Source organism: Actinia tenebrosa, unplaced genomic scaffold, assembly GCF_029948245.1.
Source record: "Actinia tenebrosa isolate PJP-AT-01 unplaced genomic scaffold, QUT_ActTen_1.0 PGA_scaffold0__85_contigs__length_37466705, whole genome shotgun sequence".
Lineage (NCBI taxonomy): Eukaryota > Metazoa > Cnidaria > Anthozoa > Actiniaria > Actiniidae > Actinia > Actinia tenebrosa.
Window position 1 is genome coordinate 32,104,363 of NW_028292569.1, and position 24,050 is coordinate 32,128,412.

Below are 24,050 nucleotides of genomic sequence, written 5' to 3' on the forward strand. Positions count from 1 at the left end.
TTTCTATAATCCCCAAGCACTAACAACAACAAAATTGCAGTTTAGGGACTAGTCAAAGATATAGAAGTAAGTTATAGTGCTTGGGAACGAGGTTATTCAGGACGAAAGCCCTTGGAATTAAATTCGGAAAAATTAATTTCCGAATTTAATTCCAAGGGCTTTCGCCCGGAATAACCTCGTTCCCAAGCACTATAACTTACTTCTATATCTTTGAAACAGTAATGATGAAAAGGTAAATTATACACCGTGAAAAAGATGAAAAAACTTACTGACGTTTCGGACGCTAGTCCTTCGTCGAAGGACTATAGCGTCCGAAACGTCAGTAAGTTTTTTCATCTTTTTCACGGTGTATAATTTACCTTTTCATCATTACTGTTTCATTAGAAACACCGACGCAGCTCACACTAGTTTTTAGCTAGTTATATCTTCTATATCTTTGGCTATTTCATTAGTGCTACGCGGTCCATATACTCTCAGTTTAGGGACTAGTTTCGTCCTATCAACGATTTTGACTCTCTCGTTGAGAACAAAATCCCTGGAAAATAAAAGTAAAGAAAACCAGTTTTAAAGCTTGCAAAAATTTTTAGGTAGTAATAAATGAATATAGTCGAATTCAAGTTGTAATAAAGATCGATAAGTATTATTTTAAATATTAAGTTCGACCTTTACCTAAATTGAAAAGTGCCTCAACACCAGTGCAATATCCATTAATATTAGGTAACCCTTAATGTGCCTTTGTATGTTCGACGAGTTTGGTTCTGGTGGTGCTTATTAAAAGAGAAATATTTCGGTTAATCAAAAGTTAAATAGAGTACAAATATAAAATAAGTTTGAGTTCCCTTATGAAGAAAAACAATAGTTTTTTTTAAACAAAAGAGCTCTTCAGCATCCCCCTCCCCTCTATTTTCTCTTTATTTACTACGGTGTTTCAGGTCCATGAACATGCTGTTAAATATCTGTGTCGACGGGAATGTCAGACAAGGAAGGCTAAAATCAAGATGAGCCGCATTCGAGTGTTTCAGCAAAACGCAAAAACAAGACAAATCGAACGTAAAAAGAAACAATAAACAAACCAACCAACTGATTTATAATCTGTACGATCTAATAGACATTTAAAAAAATAATTTGACAGTCATTGAATGAAACAAACAATAAATAAAGCGATTTTTCTGTTTTGGATATAATTAAATATACTGAATAAATTAGACATTTGTATGAATGTATACTAGTATACTACAACGTTTCTGCAATCGAGTATATATATAGATACAGCCTTTTGCAAAAACTATGGCCGCTTCTAATATATATACAAGTATATCAAAAATATATCAAAAATTATGGGATATCATCCCTGATATTTATTTCGAGTTGTCTATCACTAGGGCTCTCTGAAATAAATATCAAGAAAGACATCCCGCCCTGTCTCACTAGGGCTCTCTGAAATAAATATCAAGAAAGACATCCCGCCCTGTCTGATATACTTTTGATATATTTGTATATATATTGCAAACGGCCATAATTTTTGCATATGGCTGTATTCATTTATATAAGTTTAACATTATAAATTCAAATGCTACTAAATATTAATATAACATGATTACTTATTAGTGGACTTACTTGTAATGTTCGAACTTGTAGTTGTTTTATTTGTCGGTGCTCCTATAGCAATAATAAAAGAAATACAATAAGGTACACAATAATAATATGCTTTCATTCAGACTATGGATTCCTTATCCACAGGCCAGTGATATCATTGACATGCGAGGTACTTTGGTGATAATTAGCTCTTTTCTACCGAATAGCCGCGACTGACTCAAGCCTGCCAAACATTTTTAACAAGATATTGTTGAATTATTTATGCAATACTAACAAAATTAAGGAACTGATGCGAAAACACTATTTTTCCACTATTCTCGACTTTCACATCCCCATAATCCCTTGCGTCTTTGGGGGATAACCAGAGGGTAAAAACCCACTTATTTTGCTGAACACTGATCAGACAATGTTGAAAAAACCTTGTTTGGTATTCAAAGATAAAATGAAAAAGTAAAAAACAAAACAAATTAACTGATCTAAACTCTAAACCTTCAGTTTACGTATAACATTCTACACCAATAGTTATCTCATCTTAGCTCATTTACATAGCTAGCAGCAGACAAACTTTCATTTTCTCATTCATTTCTGTCAAAGTGAATTCAAATTTTGAGTTTTCAATAAATCTTTCAAAAATCATATACAATTATTTCCTACTACCAAAGCTACCTCGTTATGGTAAAATTATCTCCACTCAAATAAAACGTGTGATCGAACTGTACGTAATATTGAGCTTGTCACTCATGAATGAATGACTGTTAACAATTATTGAATTTTTTTTGTTTGTTTATCTACAAAGCAAATCGTCAATAACATGATTACTTATTAGTAAACTTATTTGCAATGTTCGAGTTTGTATCTACTGGTAATTATTTTAATTTATAATATAGTCAAGTAAATCCGCGTGATCTGATTGGTTGAAAAGCGTGAACCATTCCTTAAACAATACTAACAAAATCAAGGAAATGATGCAAATACAATATTTAAGGAAACCATGATGTCAGGAATACAGAAGAGTAAACATAAGGGAATTTTATGAATGTGTGGATAAAGTCTGGTATTTAAAAAATGTTATATTCATATGAGTTAAACGTTATACATTCAAATGCTACTATATATTAATATAACATGATTACTTATTAGTGGACTTACTTGTAATGTTCGAATTTGTAGTTGTTTTAGTTGTCGGTGCTCCTATAGCAATAATAAAAGAAATACAATAAGGTACACAATAATAATATACGTTCATTCAGACTATGGATTCCTTATACACAGGCGAGTGATATCATTGACATGCGACGTAATTTGGTGATAATTAGCTCTCTCTCTCTCTCTCTCTCTCTCTCTCTCTCTCTCTCTCTCTCTCTCTCTCTCTCTCTCTCTCTCTCCCCTTTCCACCGTATAGCCGCAACAGACTCCCGCCTGCCAAAAGAGGTTTAACAAGCTATTGTTAAATTATTTATGCAATACTAACAAAATTAAGGAACTGATGCAAAATCATTATTTTTCACTATTTATCTGGAATAAAGAAAAGTAAAATATTATAAAGGTGCAGAGTGAAGACTAAGATGAAAAATGTCCATTAAAATGATATATATATATAAGATGACAATATTAAGAATTAATCATTTAGAAATAGAACATTCTAAACAAGACAACTATAGGTATTTCAAAATTCGTATGCATGTAGTACTGAAATGAATATTATAAACTAATTACGATTTGAGACGATAATAGCACGAAACATTGACGGCTAGTGGAGAGTTCGCGACTGCCCAATACCGAACATATTTTCTTCCAACGCCGATTTTAAAGATTGTATCGCGATTTTAAAGAATTTAACATACGTAAAAGAAATAAAAAATGATGACCGATTTTCTTTGATCAAAAGCGAAATTCGCCTTACGAGCGCGCGCTTCAAGCTCAAGCTTAAAGTGTATATATATTTTATATTTTATATTATATATTTTATTTTCAAAATCACATATATGTGATTATTGTAGTAGTATGGTTGCAGTATTTTTGTATGTGGCCTTCTCTTTTCAGAGAAATAAGCATTTGAAATATCAATATGCAAATAAGATGACGTAAATTCCAGAATGGGTTACGTTTTGAAGTGTCATTTAAGGTATGATTTGCAAATGAAAAAAAAGCAGTACTTTCCACGACAGCATTTTTGTATAATAAATTAGTCTTGTCCACCACCGAACAACAGTCTTATCCAACACAACACTCAACCGGACCATCACGCGTCACAACAAATGTATTACATATATATATACACTCGATTGCAGAAACGTGGTAGTATACATTTATACATTCATACAAATACCTAATGAGATGCATATTGCAATTTGAGAGTTTTAACCCTCAAAACCAATTGAAATATAATGTGTAGGATGTAAAACACGAGAATATACTATTTTGACGTTCATTAAATGAAACAAATAATAAATAAAGCGAGTTTTCTGTTTCGCATTTCATTAAATATACTGAATAAATTAGGTATTTGTGTAAATGTATACTACAACCTTTCTGCAATCGAGTGTGTATATATATATATATATATATATGCATTGTATTATTTTCCGAAGAGAGGCGGTCTGTAGATAAACGTTTAGAAATCAGACGTTTTTAATATGAAAAAAAATGAGTTATGTTACTCCCATAAAAGTGCATGGCTTACCTTTTCCCTTCACTGTAACGCTTAGGCGCACATAATATGGTAGAACATTAGGTACTTTGACACTGATGCTTGCAATGTATTCATTAGTGTCATTCACAGTCAGGTTCTTCAACACAAACCAAGCACGACCCACTGTCAAGTTTTCAAGAAATTCTACTCTTCTTTTCAATGTGTCGCCAATATCTGTGTTTTTGGTCACCCTTCTATGATATCCATTAACACTGATAAACAGAGGATCAGGGATGTTGCCCTTTCTTATTCCCCAGCTGACATAAAGGATTTCGTTTTGTTCCGTAGCATTCCACATAAAGAAGGCATCTTCTCCAATGGAACCTTCGATATCTGATGGACTATCTATGGAGTTTTCTTTGTCAAGAATACAGAAAAGTATAAGGCATTGATATATCTTTACTATTATATGGTAACAATGAGCTACTGTCTGCATTAATAACTTTACTACATGAAGAAAATGTGTAGATTTTATAAAATAAACAAAGTAGCAAATTTAAGAACATGATAAATCTTGTAATGTAGGCACACAACTAGCCTTATTGCAATCAAACACCTACTATACTAGTAGCCGAATAAAACTATTTGATAACACTTTTCTATTTTAAACTGATCTAAACACTTCCAAAGATGTTTGAAGAACACCAGATGAGCCACGGAAACCTATGATATTTCTTCTAGCTTTTAAAAAATCTGGACATAACAAAATGTTTTAAAAACTGAAAAGGAACGAAAAGGAGAAGAAATAAAGGCTTAACAGGGAGGATTGACGTGAAAAGAGAGAGACCAAGAACAGAAATTCAGATATTAAGATCAATTCACATATTTTTCAAATTTATATGAGTACTAGTTCAGCTTCAAGGTGTGATTGAAGTAAAAAGTGAAAAAATAAACTGATGGCGGCATCATTTTTTTCTGTTTCGCATGTCATTTCGAATACACAATGCAGAAATGAAAACCAAGTAAGAAAATGTATACATGTCCTGTAAAATATAAACAAAAACATAGACCATTTCTTATGTGGTAAAAGAATTAGAAGGAGCACATTTCATTCAACTACAATTTGGCTCTAAATCCAAAATGTCGAATGCATCTACTGCTGAATTTTACTGGGTCTGTGTACATTACCTTACTACCACAATTTTTATATTTAGTCATAGGACAAAAAAAGACATAAAAGAAGTAAATAGACTGTATTTGATTTACTTTTTACACATGGAAGGTCTGGAAGGCCACAATTCAAAGTCTACATCCTAAGTAAAGCTAAAACAAAGTAGAGAAGATCTTTCTTGCATCATTTATAGACCTTCCGTGTTTCCAACAAGCATTTTTATATATTTCTATCCATTTTGAAATCTAGTGCGAAGAGAATATTTAAGGTGTGAAGAGCTTTTGGACGATGAAAGATGCAATCCAAAACAGGGCTTAACTGAAACTGCTTTTGCGCAAAGCCAAAAATATATAATCTTGAATTGGTACGTTTTTTTTGTAGCCGAATAAGGGTATTGATGCCACCCAAACTGCATTGTGTACTACTTACGATTACGGGCAATTTGCTTGTCATATTGTCCAGTTACAACTGAAATGATTTTATAGCAAGAATCAAAGAGGGCTGCACTCGATTGGTTATAAATGCTCCAATCAGTCAACTACTCATATCAGAGCATTCGTTTTGCAGATCATTTGGATATCAAATATAGTAGTATAGGGAATGGGGGTTCCAGCGCAATCTCAACACGGGGTAAGACCCGCGTCAAAAATCCACCTACGGAAACAACCCACTCCAAGTGTGGTTGGGGGCAACAGCGCAAATATGTTAGTCTATATATGGAGTGCGAAGAATGTAAGAGAACTTTTAAGAAAGAAGCGGATTTGAAAAAGCATTTGAAAATGAAGACGAAGTGTATGAGCAGTTATGATTGTGGATGTGGTAAGAAGTTTGAGACTAAGGTTAAATTGTTTTGGCATTGTCAGGACTGTGAGTACGACTACGACGACCTAAAAAGTGCTTGGTATTAGGTATAAAATATTTCCTATTATATAGATGGAATCCCAAAGCAACTTCAGCACGGTGTCAATACCCGGTAACGGTGAGATTGACGTTAGACAGTTTTGGCGTCAGTCAGAAAGGAAGGTTAAAAGGACTCTCCGAAAAGGTATAGAAGAATTAGGAGCCCTGAAAGCGAGCATAATGGTAGAAGTAAGTTTGTCAAAAGACGAGGTAATGACGACAGCAATGTTGCGATCAAAGTCGTTAGTGATATTAGAATCCACGAATCTGGATAGGTCACTCAGTGAAGCCTTAGAAGCAATAATGGAGTCGCTGTCTAACTACACGAAAGAAGGATCGGGTTGGACAGTAGAGGAGGTTGAAGGAATAGAGATAAGTATAGCCAGGTACGTACCCATACGAGGGGGGAGTTACGTACCGCTACCAACGTGGGTAGAAAGGAAGAAGGCTATTGTAAACGTGAAGAATGAAGACAATCGATGCTTTATGTGGGCAATCAGGTCTGCACTGTATCCAGCAGAGAAGGATCCCTGTAGGACAAGTAAGTATCCCACAGATGATTTAGAGTGGGATGGTGTGGAATTTCCCATGCAGTTGATAGACATCCCCATATTTGAGGAAATAAACGATCTAGCAATTAACGTTTACGGAGTCAGAGAGCAGACGATAGTACCGTTAGTTCTGTCAAAAAGTAAAGGAGAGCGCGTACATTTATTCTACCACGGCGGACACTACTCATGGGTTAAACACATTAGCAGACTATTCTACAGACATACTAAGCACAAAGGCAAAAAGTACTTCTGTGACTGCTGCTTGCTGTCATTTACATCCTTAAATACCCTAAAGAAACACGATGAGATCTGCCGCGGAGTCGAAGAAGTGGCGCAACGGATCCAGATGCCCACCAACAAAGAGCTTTCATACGCAGACCATCAAAAGCAGATGCAAGTGCCTTACGTGATATATGCAGACTTCGAAGCGTTGATAACTAAGGAAGAGCAGAAACGAGGCGCCACGAATAAGGTAGGATTACACGAGATCTGCTCCTTTGGTTACATAGTAGTCAGATCAGACGGTAAAGCAAACCCTCCTGTGATTTACCGAGGTAAGAACGCAGCTAATGAGTTTCTAGAAGCATTGCGAGAAGAGGAGGGAGAGATTAGAGAACAATTAAGACGTCCAAAGAAGATGGAATTTACCAAAGAGAACCAGGAGGCTTTTAACAAGGCAAAAAAATGCCACATTTGTCAACATACGCTTCTTCAGTTTGGAAGACGAGCCAAGAAAGCGTGGGATGAAGATGGAAAGTATCTAGGAGAAGCTCATTTTAAATGCGGGAAGTATGCTAAGAAAGGTGAGAAGCCGGGAAAGCCCTCCACGCACTGCATTCACTGCCACAAAGCATTTGTTGAGGATTTCTATGTGGATAAGGTTAGGGATCACTGCCACATCACGGGTAAATACAGAGGAGCGGCTCATTGGAAATGCAATATAAACTTCAAAGTAAATCCAGACATGGAGATTCCGGTATTCTTTCACAACCTCCGCGGTTACGACTCCCATTTGCTACTACAAGGAACAGACGGCTCCGACGTCAAATGCATACCCAACAACAAAGAGCGCTACATGTCCGTAACTGTGGGTAAGCTAAAGTTCTTAGATTCGCAGCAGTTTATGGCGGACTCCTTAGCAAACCTCGTAAAGTATAACACCAACTTTCCCATTTCCAGTCAATACGGCGCGGAAAGGAAAGGAGTCTACCCATACGAATACATGGACTCCTGGGATCGATTCAAAGAACCCCTACCACCCAAAGATCGCTTCTACAGCACCCTAAACGAGTCTGGTATAAAGGATGAGGAGTACCAGCATGCGTTAGACGTGTGGGAAAAGTACTCCTGTGAGAACATGGGTGACTACCACGACATCTACCTAAGGTCTAACGTAGTGCTGCTCGCAGATGTTTTCCAAAGCTTCAGAAAGATGGCTATGGAATATTACGGATTGGATCCCGCTAATTTCTACACGGCTCCTGGGCTCAGCTGGAGTGCTTTGTTAAAGAAGACAAATGCGCAGTTGGATCTCCTAACGGAGTACGACATGTATCGGTTTATGGAAGACGGTATTCGTGGCGGCGTATGCGGACCCAGCCGACGTTACGCCCGCGCAAACAACCCCTTAGTAGAGCACGACCCAGAGAAACCAACCACATACATTTACTACCTGGATGCGAATAACCTTTATGGTTGGGCAATGTCACAGTACCTACCTGTGAGAGACTTCGAATGGGATCCAGTGAAGCCGATAGACTTCTACATGCAGGTAGGAAAGGAGGAAGACAAGGGTTACGTCTTAGAAGTGGATCTGGAGTACCCAGAGCGCCTGCACGACGAACACAATGAGTTCCCCTTAGCACCAGAAGCGATAGAGATACCATTTAAGCAGCTAAGTCCGCTGCAAAAGCAAATGTGTCCTGGTTACAAACCGTACAGGAAACTAACTATGAACCTGATGGATAAGAAGAAGTATGTGGTACATTACCGCAACCTGCAGTTCTACGTGCGACACGGAATGCGCGTAGAGAAGATCCACAGAGTCCTAAAATTCACGCAGGAACCCTGGATGCGCCCCTACATTGACTTTAACACGCAAAAGCGTACCGCAGCGAAAAATGACTTCGAGAAAAACCTCTTCAAACTGATGAACAACAGCGTGTTCGGAAAGACAATGGAGAACATCCGCAAGCGCGTAAGCGTAAAAATAGTCAGCACCAAAGAGGAAGCAGAAGCATACGTGTCACAGCCAGGCTTCGTTAGATACGTAGAAATGCTGAACTTCTACGTGATTCACATGAAAAGGGCAAACCTCTTACTAAACAAGCCCGTTTACACAGGCTTTACGGTGCTGGATCTATCGAAGCTGCTTATGTACGAGTTCTACTACGATAAGCTTAAGCCAAAGTACGGAGACCGCTGTCGCCTCCTGTACACAGACACCGACTCCCTAATTCTAGAAGTGCAAACGGAAGACGTTTACAAAGACTGCCTCCCCGACATAGACGAGTACGACACCAGCGGTTACCCGAAGGAGCACTTCCTTTACTCTGCGAAGAATAAGAAGGTAATTGGGAAGATGAAAGACGAAATGTTAGGAAAACCCATCGTGGAATACGTGGGTCTGAAACCAAAGATGTACAGCGTGCTAAAGTTAGACGGCGTAGAAAAGAAAGCTAAAGGCGTAAAAAAGTATGTGGTTAAGAAGGACATTACGCACGAGTCCTACCTCAACGTATTACGAACACGCAAGGAACAGCGGCATAAGATGAACAGCCTGCGCAGCTATGGTCATCAGATACATAACGTCACGCAGGAGAAGGTGTCACTGTCTGCATTTGACGGTAAGCGATGGATGTGTGATGACGGAGTGCATACGATAGCATTCGGACATCACACGATAAGCAGTTCTTCTTTGACGAACCCACGCGTGGGACCATCATGAAGATAATACAAGATGGGCTGACCCTTCTTAGCTATCGCACTTCGGATCTGGTAAGTTTCCAAAGACCAATTAGGATCCGTAGCTCTTTTGGATCCTCCTTCTAATTCACCCGGCTCATAGAGATATCGAACCGTGACATTACCTAATTTCTTTTCATGGGGGAAGACCGCCCTCGAACTTCTGATGAAGGACTTGTGTTCCACGTGTTTCTTTTTTATGGCATCCCTGGGTTTCATTCCCGTAGCCCTGGCCGCCTCGTCGTTCGAAGCTGCGACGACCTGGGGGAGCCTCTGAGTCCATTCCCTATTGCGTTTGGAGGGATCTTCCAGCTCTTTCCAATACTGGTATCCAAAGAGACGCTCGGCCAGGGTCTTATTGAATCTTTCGACAATGCTTTGACCCCTGTGGTACTCTGCTTTAGCTCTTCTAATCTTAGTGTCGTGGTCTTTCAGGGTCTTGGTAACCACACCCATAAACTCCGTCCCCGCATCCACTTGCAGCAGCTTAGGCCATTTCAAGACGCGCTTATAAACCCTACCTAGGGCTTCTGCGACTTCCCCAGAATCCTTGCTGGTTATAGGTTCGGCGTCCTTGTATCTGCTTGCGATATCGACTACGGTCAAAGCGTACCTATAGGTCTTCTTTCTCACCTTATCGTGCGGCAAGAAAAGCAAATCCGCCTGATGAACTTCATTGGGGGTATTTACGGTGAAGCTGGGCCTGGGAATGTACTTAGGCACGGGGAGATAAACCTGCCAGAGGGTTTGTTTTTTCAACCAGTTCTTAGCCGTTTCGTCTGATACCCTGGCCGCGGTCGCGAGTTTCTTGATAGCTGACGCTCCTCTCCAATAGCCTTCCGGCCCATAGTAAATCCTTTTACGTTTGTCCTCTACGCGGCCCATTATATGAATTCCAAAACAAGATTGATCTTACGTCCGTTAAAATCCACCGTCTTTCCGTCCACTTTAATGGTGATGTTTATGCTTTCTACCAAATTAGACAAGTCATAGCTCAAAGAAATGGGAGTGTATTCCACTGGGTCAAATGGATTACCTTTGGGCAGAAACTTAGACATGAGAGAAGACTTTTCTCCATTGTTGTAACTATGGACCAAGTCGCAATAGACTTCGTAAGAGGATGCGACTTTCCATTTTACGTCATATGTACTGCCGCTATTTATCGTGGTACTAGTAAGGCCCAGGAGTTCTACCAATGAACTGTCCTTTAAATTAGCGCTCCCATTATTTTTCTTAAATGTCATTTCATGGGGCAATCCTGTGGTAAGAGTATATCCATGCTTTGCTAGCTCCTTAGCCAGTGTTATGGGGGTGTAATGGGAATCTGGTATTTTTGGTTTGGTACCGGAAGTTCCGATGACAAAGCCATTAATTAAATTATACCAAGAATTGTATAAAGAGCAACTAACCAACCGAACCTTACAGGCTTTGATGGGAGGATTCAAATACGTGGTAAAGTCATTCTTGTCGCTTTCCAAAAAGACGATCATATATTACAGGGGACAAGTCCCCTTCTAGTGATCTGAGCGCAGCTCAGAGCAGATACGCCAAAGCCACGCCTCCGGCCAGCCCTGCGACTCCTACAAAGACCAATTCATTGTCTTTTTGTTTCTTAGAAGGCTGGTAGTAATTCTTGAACTGAGGCTTTTTCATTCTAAAGTCGGGGTGTGCTTGCGCATAAAGTTTGAAGGCGTAGTCTGTGTTTTCGAAGTTCTTGTCTGCCTGCATTTTGTCTTGGTAGTCCTTATCCAACCAATCCCTGTAAGCTTGTCTTTTTTCATTCCAAGCTGCAACGTCCCTTTGATATTTCTCCAGCGCTAAGTCGTGTCTCTTTCTTTCGGCGGCACCGCTTTTGTCGCCTCTAACTAATCTATCCAAATATTGACCACCATAATTAGCCCCTGTAAATGCTAAAGCTGCAATGACTCCACCTGCGACTAAGCTAACCATTATACATTAGGTAGGTACTTTTCCTTCCGTAGGTAATCCTTTACCATGATAGCCCCGCCAACGGCAGCGGTCATCTTAGCAAAATTAGCGAAGCTCTTGCTTGGGTCTTCAGTAAAGTCTTCTTTGAGCACTTTCTTACCTACCCAACCAATACCCGCAACAATAGAAGTAATGATAGCTGCTTCTTCAACAGTTTTCAACAACGCGGTTGACATTATATTACAAAGCGAGAAGGTTATTACTCCATTTCAGGGATTTTGCTCCTTCTCGCGGGCGGCTCCGTAGGCGTGTAATGCGCTGGCTCCAATTTCACCCCTTACTTTGCTACCCGCCATTGTAAGTAGAGGCTGCCTGCTGCTATAGCAATTCCTATCGCGCCGATGACGTAGCCGGGATTAATGAAGGATTCCTCTTCTCTTTCCTCCACCTTTTCTTCTTTTTTGGCTTTGTTCTTCCTGTTCATCTCCGCGAGCTTCTTTCCGGCAGCAACTCTGCCTGGAGATTTAGCCTTGGTGATTCGTTGCTCCTCTTGAGGCTGCTCCGCCTTCGACTCTGGTTCACTCATTTATATCTAAGGACTTGAAGGAATTGATAAGTACTTAACTAGGTACTTGAGGCGACCTGGGTAATTCCCGCGAATGACTTGACTAAGTACTTGACAAGTCACTTGCAGGTACTTGACTAGGTACCTCAGCAAGTGCCGCCTGGAAGACCTTTTCGACTTCTCTGTCCTTCTTGAAGTCCTTCCAAGATGTTCCGAAGGAACCTAGTACCTCCTTCAAGTCGACATGCTGAGCTACGTGCAAAGCCGCAGAGGCGACTGCAATTAACTTACCGCACTTCAAAGACAACCACCCACAGGTTATCTTAAGTTCTTGGGATATGACATAGTCCTCGCTAATGTCCTTCCGCAGTTGCTCCACGTCGTCTATGGGCAGCGCAAGTCCAAGCAATTTAGTGGCAAGTCGGATAGCGGAGTCTGCTACGGCGTCCGTGGTCTTACTTGCAAGGGCAGCCTCGTACCTCTTATGGAACTTCTTAACCTCCTCTTCTGACAGCTTATTAACCTGCTCATGGGTAAGTTCCTTACCTATCATTTCTTTACACTTCCCAGAAGACACAAGAATGTTAAGTTGTTCCTTGAGGTTACTTTCATCTAACTGTGTGGGGACTTCATCTATGAGCTGCTCAATGTCCATATATGTTAACGTCATACGGAAACCTCAAAGAGAAGATCATCTTGGAATGTTGGTGCGTTTTTAAATGCCGCATGTATTCGTGCAGCTGTTCCTTGCTTATCTCACCGCCGTAGTCGCTTAAAATGGTTTCCAGGTCAGACTTGCTCGGAGTATAAAATACTACGAGAGAGCCTATGTTTTCCCTGAAGGGTTTAGAGACGCTGGTAAGCTGCTGCGAGAGTAACCAAACGCTGATATTGTCATGCCTGCCGCTGAAGGCGAGCTTCACTAATTCGGAGGTGCGCTTTTTTACGTCGTCCCCACAGGCAATGTCATCCAGTATGAGTAAAGTCTGTGTATCTTTAGGGAATTGCTTGTGCCAGAACTTCAAATGACTGGATAACTCGTTAGGGTCTAAAATATCTACGAAGAAGTCGCCATCTTTCACTCCTATACCCGTCCAGGTGCGGTTATTCACGTAGGTGGGACAAAGCAGCACTATGTAGTCGAAGCGGTATCTAAAGGGCCCTAATAGCTGCTCCACGACGAATTGGGTCTTTCCACAGCCGGTGGGTCCTACTATCAGAGCGTTACAAGGTATGTGATTCGGATCCATTATATATACAATGGACCCAGTGGAAGCAGTAAGAAGGATTACCGCTGACGCAAAGGATAAAAGAGACACCATAGAAATGCAAAGGGAAGAGATAGACCGGTTAAAAGAGCGCGTGCAGGAATTGTACGATGAAATGTGCGGTCTGAAGCGTGCAGAACGGTTTGGCGCGCTTTTGACAATGGCGGGCTGGGCTAAGGAGTCCATCAAGGATTTCATACGATACCCTCCATAGATATATGGACTGTATTACGTGTGAACTACCTGCCGACTGCATAATCCCTCCAAAAACACCGATACCCAAACCGTGTAAAAAATACACCTGCCTTCATTGTAATAAGGTATTCCCCGAAGGATCCTTTATTGGGCATTGGTGCCCCGCAGATCCTAAAGCACAGCGAACCTTAGCTGACACCTACAAAGAGGATCTGCAAGGTGGTTTCAAATATGGTCTTTTATTTATTGATAATTTGTTAAAGTAAGATAAGAGGTTTCAAAAGAGTCTTAATAATTATTGTTATTTTGTTAAGACCTTCTCGCAGGCATTTAACAAAACAACAAGAAATAATAGACCCTATCCTAAAACCCACTTGCAGGGTTTAACAAAATAACAATAAAAAATAAAGGTATGTATAATGGAGTGCATGCAATGTAATAAATCTTTCAGCAGTAAGCAGCGACTGCAATACCATCTTTCCAAGAAAGTCTGTCAGAAGACCGTAAGTACCCTTTGCGGTGACTGCGGTAAGGAACTGTCCGCTGTACAGGCCCTACGATATCATCGCGAGAACAGAGTCTGCCTTAAGAACTGCTGTCGACGCTGTGATGAACCCTTCTTTGAGGAGAATTGGCATAAATACCGTTGTCGTCGTTACCACCTCGAAGATGTCGTCTGTGAAACCCACGGAGACTTAGCCGAACGCTGTTGCCCCCTTGAAACCTCCCGGGCGCTAACGCGACGTAAGAAGGAAATAGACCAGACCTTCGTATGCTTTGACGACGTCGAGGGCGTGAGATGGGAGGACAGGGAACACTGGGACTCCATCTGCGAGGACTGTGGCTGTCAACGCAGCGGACAACATATTTGGTGTTGCCTGTACAATGGACCCAGGCCCTTAGACCATTACCTTGCTGTACGAAAAGGCTGGAATATGGGTGATATATAATGATTCACCTTGCAGCGTTCATAGGAGGAGCCTTAATTACGATATCCAGCTACACGATAACCGAAAAAATAAGGGCTGACTTAGCAGATCAGTATCTAACAGCCCACGAAGACGACTTCTAATCACACAATGGATTAGCCTCTACTTTACGTTCGATGTCAAACTTCCATCGACCGTTTACTTTACCATAGGTACGTATGTGGGTGTATTCTTCGCCTTGCAGCACATACCTCACACAGTCAGGTGCCCAAAGGCTATATTCCTGACGGTCGCGTTCTAAGACCAACCTTAAACGGTTAATGTCTTCGAACACGACATAATTTTTTATTCTGTATGAAATTCCTTGAATTAGATCGCGCCAGTGTGTTTGTTTAAGGATCATTATACCTATGAAATATTCTTTGGTGCGTTCGTAAGGTATCTTGTGATTTGAAGGCCTTCACACACCAAGGACAAGGTATGCGAATTCCAGCAGCATATTCATCTATTTCCCTACAGAGTAAGTCATAATCGTTGCTTACCATCGTTAAATATCCGTTTTCCTCATAACGACCAATGATGTCTTTTTGTTTTTCCGATAGGACACCATTACCTTTGGGTGTCTTCAACTCCAAACAGAACCCGTTGTATTCTTTATGAGCATTCAAAATCAACAGATCTGGTTGACCTGCTTGATAACCTTTCTGCCAGCAAGTAATACGCTTATAACTGGAATCCTGCAATTCCCCTAGACCTGGTGCAACTAGCATCTGCGGGTGAAACCTACGCATGTAATCTACGAGCTTTTTATGCAAATCGAACTCATTTTCTATTTTGAATATTAACTTGTTTGGACCGTCGAACCGTTGTTCTAATTCATATTTACCTGTTTTCCTTAGCGTAGGGAGAACGTCACCTAACACCCATTTTCTGAACTCCTTGGCTGCGGACTTTTCAGATCCAAATATTAACTCGTAAAGACCCATTTCTGTTACGTAAACGGAATGCGGCTGCGCATTAAGGGTGTCGGTCAGATTGACACCCTTTAGGCGCCTTAAAGTTACCTTGTTTTCCTCTGAGACGTGTGCTCTAGCTGCGTCCCTAGAGTTAACGTAGCCCAACGCCACAGCCACCTCCTTTGCTTTGAAGTACAGTTCGTTGCCTTGCACTATGCATTGCAGTTTGGTTTCGTTGTTTTGAAATACGCGAAGCATTATATACGTAAGGAATATTTTAATACGCAACGCTCTTTAGCTGATTCATTTCTACGCTCAGTTGCGCGTCAGACACGACGAAGATATACGCGTTGATCTTAGTAGTGTCGCTGGCATGTTTGGTGCGCTTGATCTCCAACGTAATGCCGTCCTGGGTATTTACCAGCCGCAATCCCTGTCCATGTAGGTCTTCGTCGTTCGTCGTGCGCATGTCGATCCACAGCGCGTACTTATCCTCAAAGAATTTCTTTGGGTCAATTTGGTCGCCAAACTTACGCGCGACTTCCCGGTACATATCCGCGGGCTTTATCCCTTGTGAGTAAACCTTATTAGGCACTCCGTTAATGCTAACGCCTACGTTAGTGATGTTAGGATTAAAGAACGCCTCAGAGTCACGCAATCCTGCCGTGTATGTTTTTGCAAACAGTAACATTACCCCTGTAAGGCTGCGTCTGGGTAGGTTAATGCTTTGGTTGATGACCTCTTCGACGTTGTTCGTGAAGCTAAAGGTCTTGTACATCACGACGTGATCGTAAAGGAAAGCCTTCCCAGCGCTGTATTCCATGCCAGCGCTACGAGCCAGCTCTTCGCTGTGTACCGTCTCGTACTGCAGCTCCAAGTTCTTGATGAAATAAGGATCCACGGCTGATGAACTTACGTCCTTTCCCTGCAGGATGTTCGTAGTGTCTGCTAGGGTTACTTCGAACTGCAGCTCGCTTAGCTGCCTTGGGTAGTATGCACCGTGGTTCGTGATAACTTCGAAATCTAATGGAATAACATATTTAGTACCATAAGCAGTCTTTATTTCGTCTTCTCCTGAGGCGCTGTCGGTGCCGCTTCTTACCTTGCGTATGGCTTCGCTTGCGATTCCCTGCTCTATCCTTTGCGCGCGGTCGAATGCAGTCAACCATAAGTCTTTGTACGTGGTATACAGATCGTACCTGTTTAAGTCCAAGAGGGATTCCCCGGCGAACTTCACCCGCATCTTTGAGACGATGTTCCTGCCTGCGTTATTGACGACATGACGCGCGTCTGCGGTATCTGGCTGCACCGCTAGGTCAAACCTTAGCGCTAGGGTGCCAGGAACCAACACTAGGTTATCCGTTAGGCGGGGTACGCCTACATACAGCGTTTCTCCTGGCTTTGCGCTGCTGGGGGTAAAGGTAACCCGGTGAAAGGTACGTTCTGCTTTCAGTCCGCCAACCTGCTTAGGTAATATGTTGGGGTTTAACTTTGAGCTTATCATATATAATGGAAGTAGAAGGAACGGATTTTGACCCCACCACCGAAGAAGGCCAAGTAGACATTAACGACGAAGAATACGACGCATGGACTAAAGGCGCGGAAACCGACCCCCTAATCTTCGACATGGCCTTAGAAGACACGTACGGCGGTAGGTGGAAAAGCTTTAAGGCCACCTTAAATCGTATGTGGCAGTCAAGAAACCGCGGCAAGTCCGTCCCTGAGTTCTTGGAACTTCAAAACATAGAGCAGCCTCAGGCAACCGCGCGGGAAACCGTAGAGCGGGCAACGCAAGAGCTAACGCAGCGCTATTCCCACTTCGAGGTCGACGACGTAAGGCTCACAGAACGCGGAAACAAAGTCCTCATAAGCGTTCAAGACATGAGATATCCCGACAAGAACCGTTGGACCAAACCACAAGTCCTCTTTGACGAAAATGGCTCGGTCAAGGTTAACGTGGCAAGATTAAGAGGCTTTCAAGTGGCTACCCGAAGTGCGTTGGAAAGGTTGGGAGCCCTGAATGAAAGGGTCGCACTAGAAAAACGCGCCGAGGAGCTGCAAGAAACGTTGGAAGAAAGGGAGGCAGAATACATGAAACAAAACCAACTACTTCTCGATGCTCAAAAGAGAGAAGTTGATGACAAAAACCAAAGAATAATAGAAATTAGAGGACAAAGAGACAATGCCCTACGCGATAGAGACCAAGCCCAAAGGTCTCTAGACCTCACCTTACAGGAGTTAGACCTGACAAAAGAGGAAGCTAAAAACTTGCATATTACCATAACCGACTCTTTAGAGGAACGGCGGCGGTTGGTTGCTGAAATTAACACTAAAGAGGAGCAAATCCGGCAAAGAGATCAGGCCATCGAAGACCTGGAGAGGCAAATAGAGCGGCAGCAGGAAATAATCGATGACCAGGCGCGCCCCGAAGAGGAGAGGGAGGCAGCCCGAAGGGAAGTAGAAGCCCTTCAGGTAAGAGTTGCGGAATTACAGGCGCAAAAGGAAAACCTGGAAAGAGAATTGGGGCTTACCACCAAGGAAAAGGTAAAAAGAGCTCTGGTGAAGTATGGTCTTCCGCTGGCATTCGCGGTCGCTATTTCGAGCGTAGTAGGGGTAATCCTTAACGCGCTTAAGGCTACGGGCGCGGGCGTAAAGAAATTAGGTAAGGGACTGACGGACTTGGGAAAAAAGATGGCAGCCGGTCTTCCTGGGCTGCTGGGTTCGGTTGTTTCCTTGGCGCTTAGGGCCGGCGGTGAACTGTTGAAGTTCGTGGGCAACAACATTTGGATCTTGGTTGTCGCTATTGGAGTGGTACTCCTGAAGAAGATGAGGGGTTGATCTTATCCTTATGTATTACTGGTGGCTTATCGTCGTCGGGCGCCCGAGGCGTCCTCGACTGGGGATAAGTAAAGATAGTATTCGCACCGCCTTGATAATGCGGAACTAGCGGCAACACACTCATGGTGCTAATGGGCTTATGACTCCAAGCTGCATCGTCAATGCCAGTAGAAATCGACGTTGTGCCATTTATGGTGGCCCTACCATTTTTTGTTCCATCGCTACTGCCGCCATCGGGGTAAATTTGTAACTTAGCATGCTTACAATTGACCACCATATGAAACGTAGTCGGATAAAGTGCCTCACCGCTAAACGTAAATGGCTGCGCCGAGAAATGAGCAACCCTCCGATTATTAGTCGAAGTTCTATAAGGAAATAAAGGCTCATCATTCTCATCAACCAACCTAAACCCTACGTTTGCGGCCACCCCCGTATCAATCTCAATAGTAAGAACAATTAACGCAATGCCCCCAACTTCGACCCATATCCCAGTATCAAACCAACCGGGATCTGCATATATTTTTTCCTCTAAGTAGTGAGCATAATGGGTTTCCTTTCGATGCGGATTCATATATTTCAGGGAATAAATTCCCTTCTAGAGACTTATTACCGTCAAAGTGCTTATGGTCATGTGGTTATAATCCTTATTCCTTTGATCCTCCGTGCTATTCATGCAAACGCTTCCGGTGTCGTCTACGCGTATTTGCAGCTTTACCTTCCCATGGCAATCGGCCACCATGTGGAAAGTCCAAACCGATAGATTCTCAGCGCTATTCGTTGGCGGCTCTGTGGAAAAATGCACAGGCTCCCTGTTGTTTGTCTTCGCGCGCATAGGCTGCAGTACGCCATTCTCATCCAGGAACCTAAAGCCGACGTTGGCGTGACTGCTTGTACCAATGCAAATACTACAAAGGATTAACTTCTTTCCTGAGTAGTTCAAATTCACGGACATGCCCGTGACATCAACTCAAGAGCTCTGAGTGTATTTTTTCTCGCCTGTGTAAGTCGTATAAACGCAATCTACTCCAGTTACGTAGGGGTTGTTCATCGCCATATATAATAGCTCAGACCAATGCTTGCAGCTGCTAGACCGGCTTTTAATAAGTTATGGTCATATTCCTCAGGTATCGCAGGTAGGACCTTCTTTTGGGGCTTCTTCTTTAGTTCGGGTTTTTCTGCGTGTGACTTTTTTGGCTTCTCTACGAAGTGAGGAATGTTCCTAAGAGTGTCAGAGTTCACGTCGTTCACCCCAAACTTCATATCCTTAGTAGCTCGCTGCAGTTTGTTGTTGTATCCTACTACAGAACCAGTATTTATAGATAAATTACTAGGCATTAACCAACAACCCGGGGCTACTGCATAGTCCAACCTCGCCTTAGAATTTTGTATGGCTAGTTGGTAACGCTGTACGCCCTTGCTAATGTCGCCCTCCAAGATTGAACTTTCAAATAAGATCAAGGCTTCGGCTCGCGTTTCTTCTGCGGCGCCAGTATTTCCGATTATGCTGGATCGGGTGTTTACCTGAGCTCCAAGGATAGAATACACGTAAGCTTCTATGCTGCGGTTTAAACGGGCAAGGCCGGCTTTGGTTAGTCCTTTACCTTCTGGGGGTATGAAATTAAGATATTGCTTTGTTTGCTCGTCGTTGGTAATTTTGATAATCAGTGGATTAGCCCCTGCATACTTACCGCCCTCGTCTTTGAACAAAGGTCCGTCTCTAACTTCCTTAGTGGTCTTAGCGTTTGGTTCAAAGAAGGTGCTACTGTCGTGAGTTTCTTTGTGATACCCAGTGTTCCATCGTAGATTCAACGCATGAACTTCCTTATCACTTAGCACATGCCCACCAATCCCCCAATAAGCCCAAATATGTCCCAAACCATTGTTAGCACCGGTAGTGCATCTAAAATCCTTCCCTACAACGTCAAACTCCTTACAAAGTCTGTCATAAGCCGGCACGCGGTATTTATTATCTCTTGGATAAAACGTGGCATCTCCCGGCAGCGCAATAACACCCATTTCATGCAGTATTCTTCTAACCGTGAAGTGAAAATGAAACATAAATATTGAATTCTTCATCAAGCTTGCGCTTACACCACAGCCGCTAGTGGCACACCAAACTGCAAAGTTTAGTTGCTGCGGCCAATAACGCATGTTAGGACCACTTAACCATTCATGAGATTCCTTAGCGGTGGTATGAATAATGGGTACGTCTTTGAAGATATCCCGCACCTTTAACGGAAAGGAATGCTTGTTAGAAATCCGCATGTTCAGCGTTAGGTCCAAGCTTGGGTGTTTATCAAATGAAACTGCGGGTATCGGATAAGTACTGGTACCAAGCAATAATTCCTTTGACCAACTGGGTTCAACATGCGTTGGCGCTGGCGTTGGCTTATGCATTGGCGAATGCTTCAGTTGATCGTCTATTTGATTAACCAGCGTAGGCTTCAAATCCTCGTTGCTGTACATCCTAGAGCCGTTATAGTAAATACCATCGGGTCTTCTTTCGAACTTACTGGGGTCTGCATGTGGAAACATCTTCCTAAATGCTCTCCAATTCCAGTAATCCCGGTTGTCGTGATGTGGCTGCTCCTCAATATCATTCCCAAAAGCGTCGTACATTAGTATATATAATGGATGTTATACCATCAGCGCCTCCACTTTATCCTGAACTTCCTAAGGAACCTAACGAATTAAACGCTGAAAACTTTCGTCTGAATAAAGCGAACTTAATCCTGGCTTACTTGGAAGGGCAGACAAAACACTATGAAAAAGTTAGAAAAAAGTACGTCAGAGCCCGGAGTACGCTACATAAGATTTCGATAACTTCAGGGTCCATATCTGTTGTGTTAACGGGCTCCGGCGTTGCTACTTCGCTTACTGGACCCGGAATAGTCGTTGGCGTTCCTTTGGCCAGCGTTGGGGCAGCCTGTGGTATTATTTCGGCTGTTGCTACGGGCATTATGAAACAGTTGTCAAGCAAAATATCAAAACACGACACGACAATAGCTCTGTCAAGGGCTAAAGTAAATACGATCACTGACCTTGTCTCAAAGGCTTTGCGTGACAGAAAGATAGACGACGTAGAATTCTCGCTTATCTTAGCCGAAGAGGAAAAGTACGAGAAATTAAAGACTGACATAAGGAATAAAAAAACAGTCGTAAGAGATCTTTCCGAGGAATCTCGCAAAAAGATCTATCAAGAAGCGAAAGAAGAGCTTCAAAGAAAGCTTGCTCAGTAAACATCTGCTTCGAAAAGAGCGTGACGGGATTCTATTTACATATCGAACGTCAGTCTAGAAATTATGCAGATTAAATATAATAATTTTCACATACATAAGCGTCCAGATGTGTCTGGCGTTCGCTCGTGATCGTGGGACTTTGGAGCTGGGGAGGCCTAAAGTCCCGAGTTCGAGCCTCGCTGTAGACGCATTTGGACCGGTTGCTGTGAGTGAAAAAAAAAAGCCTCCCCACACTCACAGCAACCGTGGGGGGAGGGGTAGAAAGTGCGATTCAACCCCGCGATGGGGGGTTTCGTGAGGAAAAGTTGGAAAAGTCAGGGGGTGTCTCGGGACGCTGTCCGGAGTTCACCCTCTGGTGGGTCGTAAGAAAGATATATGTGTACGTACTAGAGGGCCTCTGGCGCGGGATGAAATAAGCCCCGTAAGCCCAAAATGCAAAAAACCCCACTGGGGATAGCTTGGTGTTCTGCGCGATGCATTCCCCAGTGGGGTTTCTGGCAAAATAAACGCCAGTTTTGCATTTTTATTTTCTCGGAATCCATCCTAACAGGGGGTGGTTGGGGTCTATTTTGTAAAATATTTCGTAAATTACATCAGGATAATAAGGAATATCCTTATTCAGCCGACAAAACATCCACTCGGCTTTTGTCATATCAGAAACCTCGGGAATAGACTTACCGGTAATTTCAGACAAAAGATAGGGAATAGCTTTGTAATATTTCCCTAGCTTTAATTTTTTCAACGTTTTCCGTAGACTTTGTGGGGTTGGCTCTTCTAAATGGTCTATGATTTTCTTCCTTACTTCGTCGCTTAAATATATCGGATGTAAACCTTGGATATGACTCATCCAGTCTCGGAAGTATTTTATTCTTTTGTATGGGGCCTTCTTACGACCTCCATTGGCGTAATATTGCTCTTTGGTAGCATTTGGTACGGCATTACGAATATTCTTACCACATTCGTAACACTGTGCTGACGTGTCGTCTTCTATTTGCATTTTCTTGTCACAACAAATATACTTATTTGGTTTAGTAGGTACAAACTTGGGTTTCAAGCACTTTACACAGAAATCATAAACAAACTCTTTACAATCTTCGCACTCCATATATAGACTAACATATTTGCGCTGTTGCCCCCAACCACACTTGGAGTGGGTTGTTTCCGTAGGTGGATTTTTGACACGGGTCTTGCCCGTGTTGAGATTGCGCTGGAACCCCCATTCCCTATACTACTAATATTGAAAATCAAAGACATTTTTTACCTTGCTTAACGATTTCAAAAAAAGTTAAAAGCAACAAGATGAAAAGATGCTGAGATCTTAAAGACGCCATCGCGTTCAATGTTATGCTTAAGCGATATGAAACAATCAATTTGTCCGAAGCACGTGAAGGATCTTGGTAAATGGAGACTTTCAACTTTCATAATTAATTTATAAATTACAAGGGATGCATGAAGGGATATAAGAATTATGACATATGACCAAGAGAATTTGGTGATCATAGTTAAGAGGCAGTCTCTGTAAAAGCGACCCACTGCATTTCGGGTCAGAAAATAGTTTTCCCTCAAACTTTTACCATAGAAAGGTAATTACTAGTAATTAATGAAAATGACTTTATTTTCTCGAAATTCATCAATATGATTTTTTTACAGCGCATAAATCCTGGACAACCGGCAAGAGTTTAGAAATCAATCAAGGTTAAAAGAAAAACTGAAAAACAATTGCAAAGCAGAAATTTGATCGATTTGTGCAAGTAGTTACTTGTGTTTGAAAATAGATTACAGACAGCTTAAGAGCGGGTGTCTGTAAAAATCGACCAAAGGTGTGCAATATAAAAAAAATCGAATTTTTTCTTACTTAGCCCAAATATAGGCCCAGATGAACTATTAATGGGAAAAATATTAAAAACTTCATCAGATTTTTATTTTGGGAGAACGGTGCGATTTTCTGTTTTTCCGGCCGAGGACTACATTTCAAGGCCGTTTCACCGCACCTCACGAAAAATTCTATTGAAAAATCATCTCTTAACTAAATCAAAACCTAAATTAATATTTCAAAAGAAGAGATATTCCCCGTTAATTCTAGAGCTTATTTTTGAACATTGTCGATAATTCGAATATTTTACAGAATTTTCAACTTGAGTGAAATTTCACGTACGAAAATATCGCTTAACTTGAGCGTCGAAAATCGCACATTGGTACATGCTCCAAGGCAATGAGACTATAACCAGATTAAACCACAATGTTTCCTCTTTCAGAAACTGCAATAACATTTTTGGGCTACTGAAAAGATAAAATTTCAGGGCTCTTGACATTTTGT

General features: G+C 41.9%; 1 protein-coding gene across 2 annotated transcripts; it reads right to left on the reverse strand.

Annotated features, from left to right (window-relative positions):
* Positions 1 to 346: 346 nt before the first annotated feature.
* On the reverse strand, positions 347 to 23,085 carry LOC148914102 (uncharacterized). 2 transcript variants are annotated; one of them, XM_089040995.1, is made up of 6 exons: positions 22,995 to 23,085; positions 4,280 to 4,645; positions 2,746 to 2,787; positions 1,618 to 1,659; positions 670 to 767; positions 347 to 535 (listed from the first exon to the last, which is right to left on the reverse strand). In XM_089040995.1, the coding sequence occupies exons 1-5, from the start codon at positions 23,062 to 23,064 to the stop codon at positions 670 to 672; spliced, it is 618 nt and encodes a 205-aa protein (XP_088897121.1). In that variant the 5' UTR covers positions 23,065 to 23,085; the 3' UTR covers positions 347 to 535. The 2 variants fall into 2 exon arrangements, with proteins under 2 accessions (XP_088897121.1, XP_088897123.1); XM_089040997.1 differs by lacking the exon at positions 670 to 767.
* Positions 23,086 to 24,050: the final 965 nt, after the last annotated feature.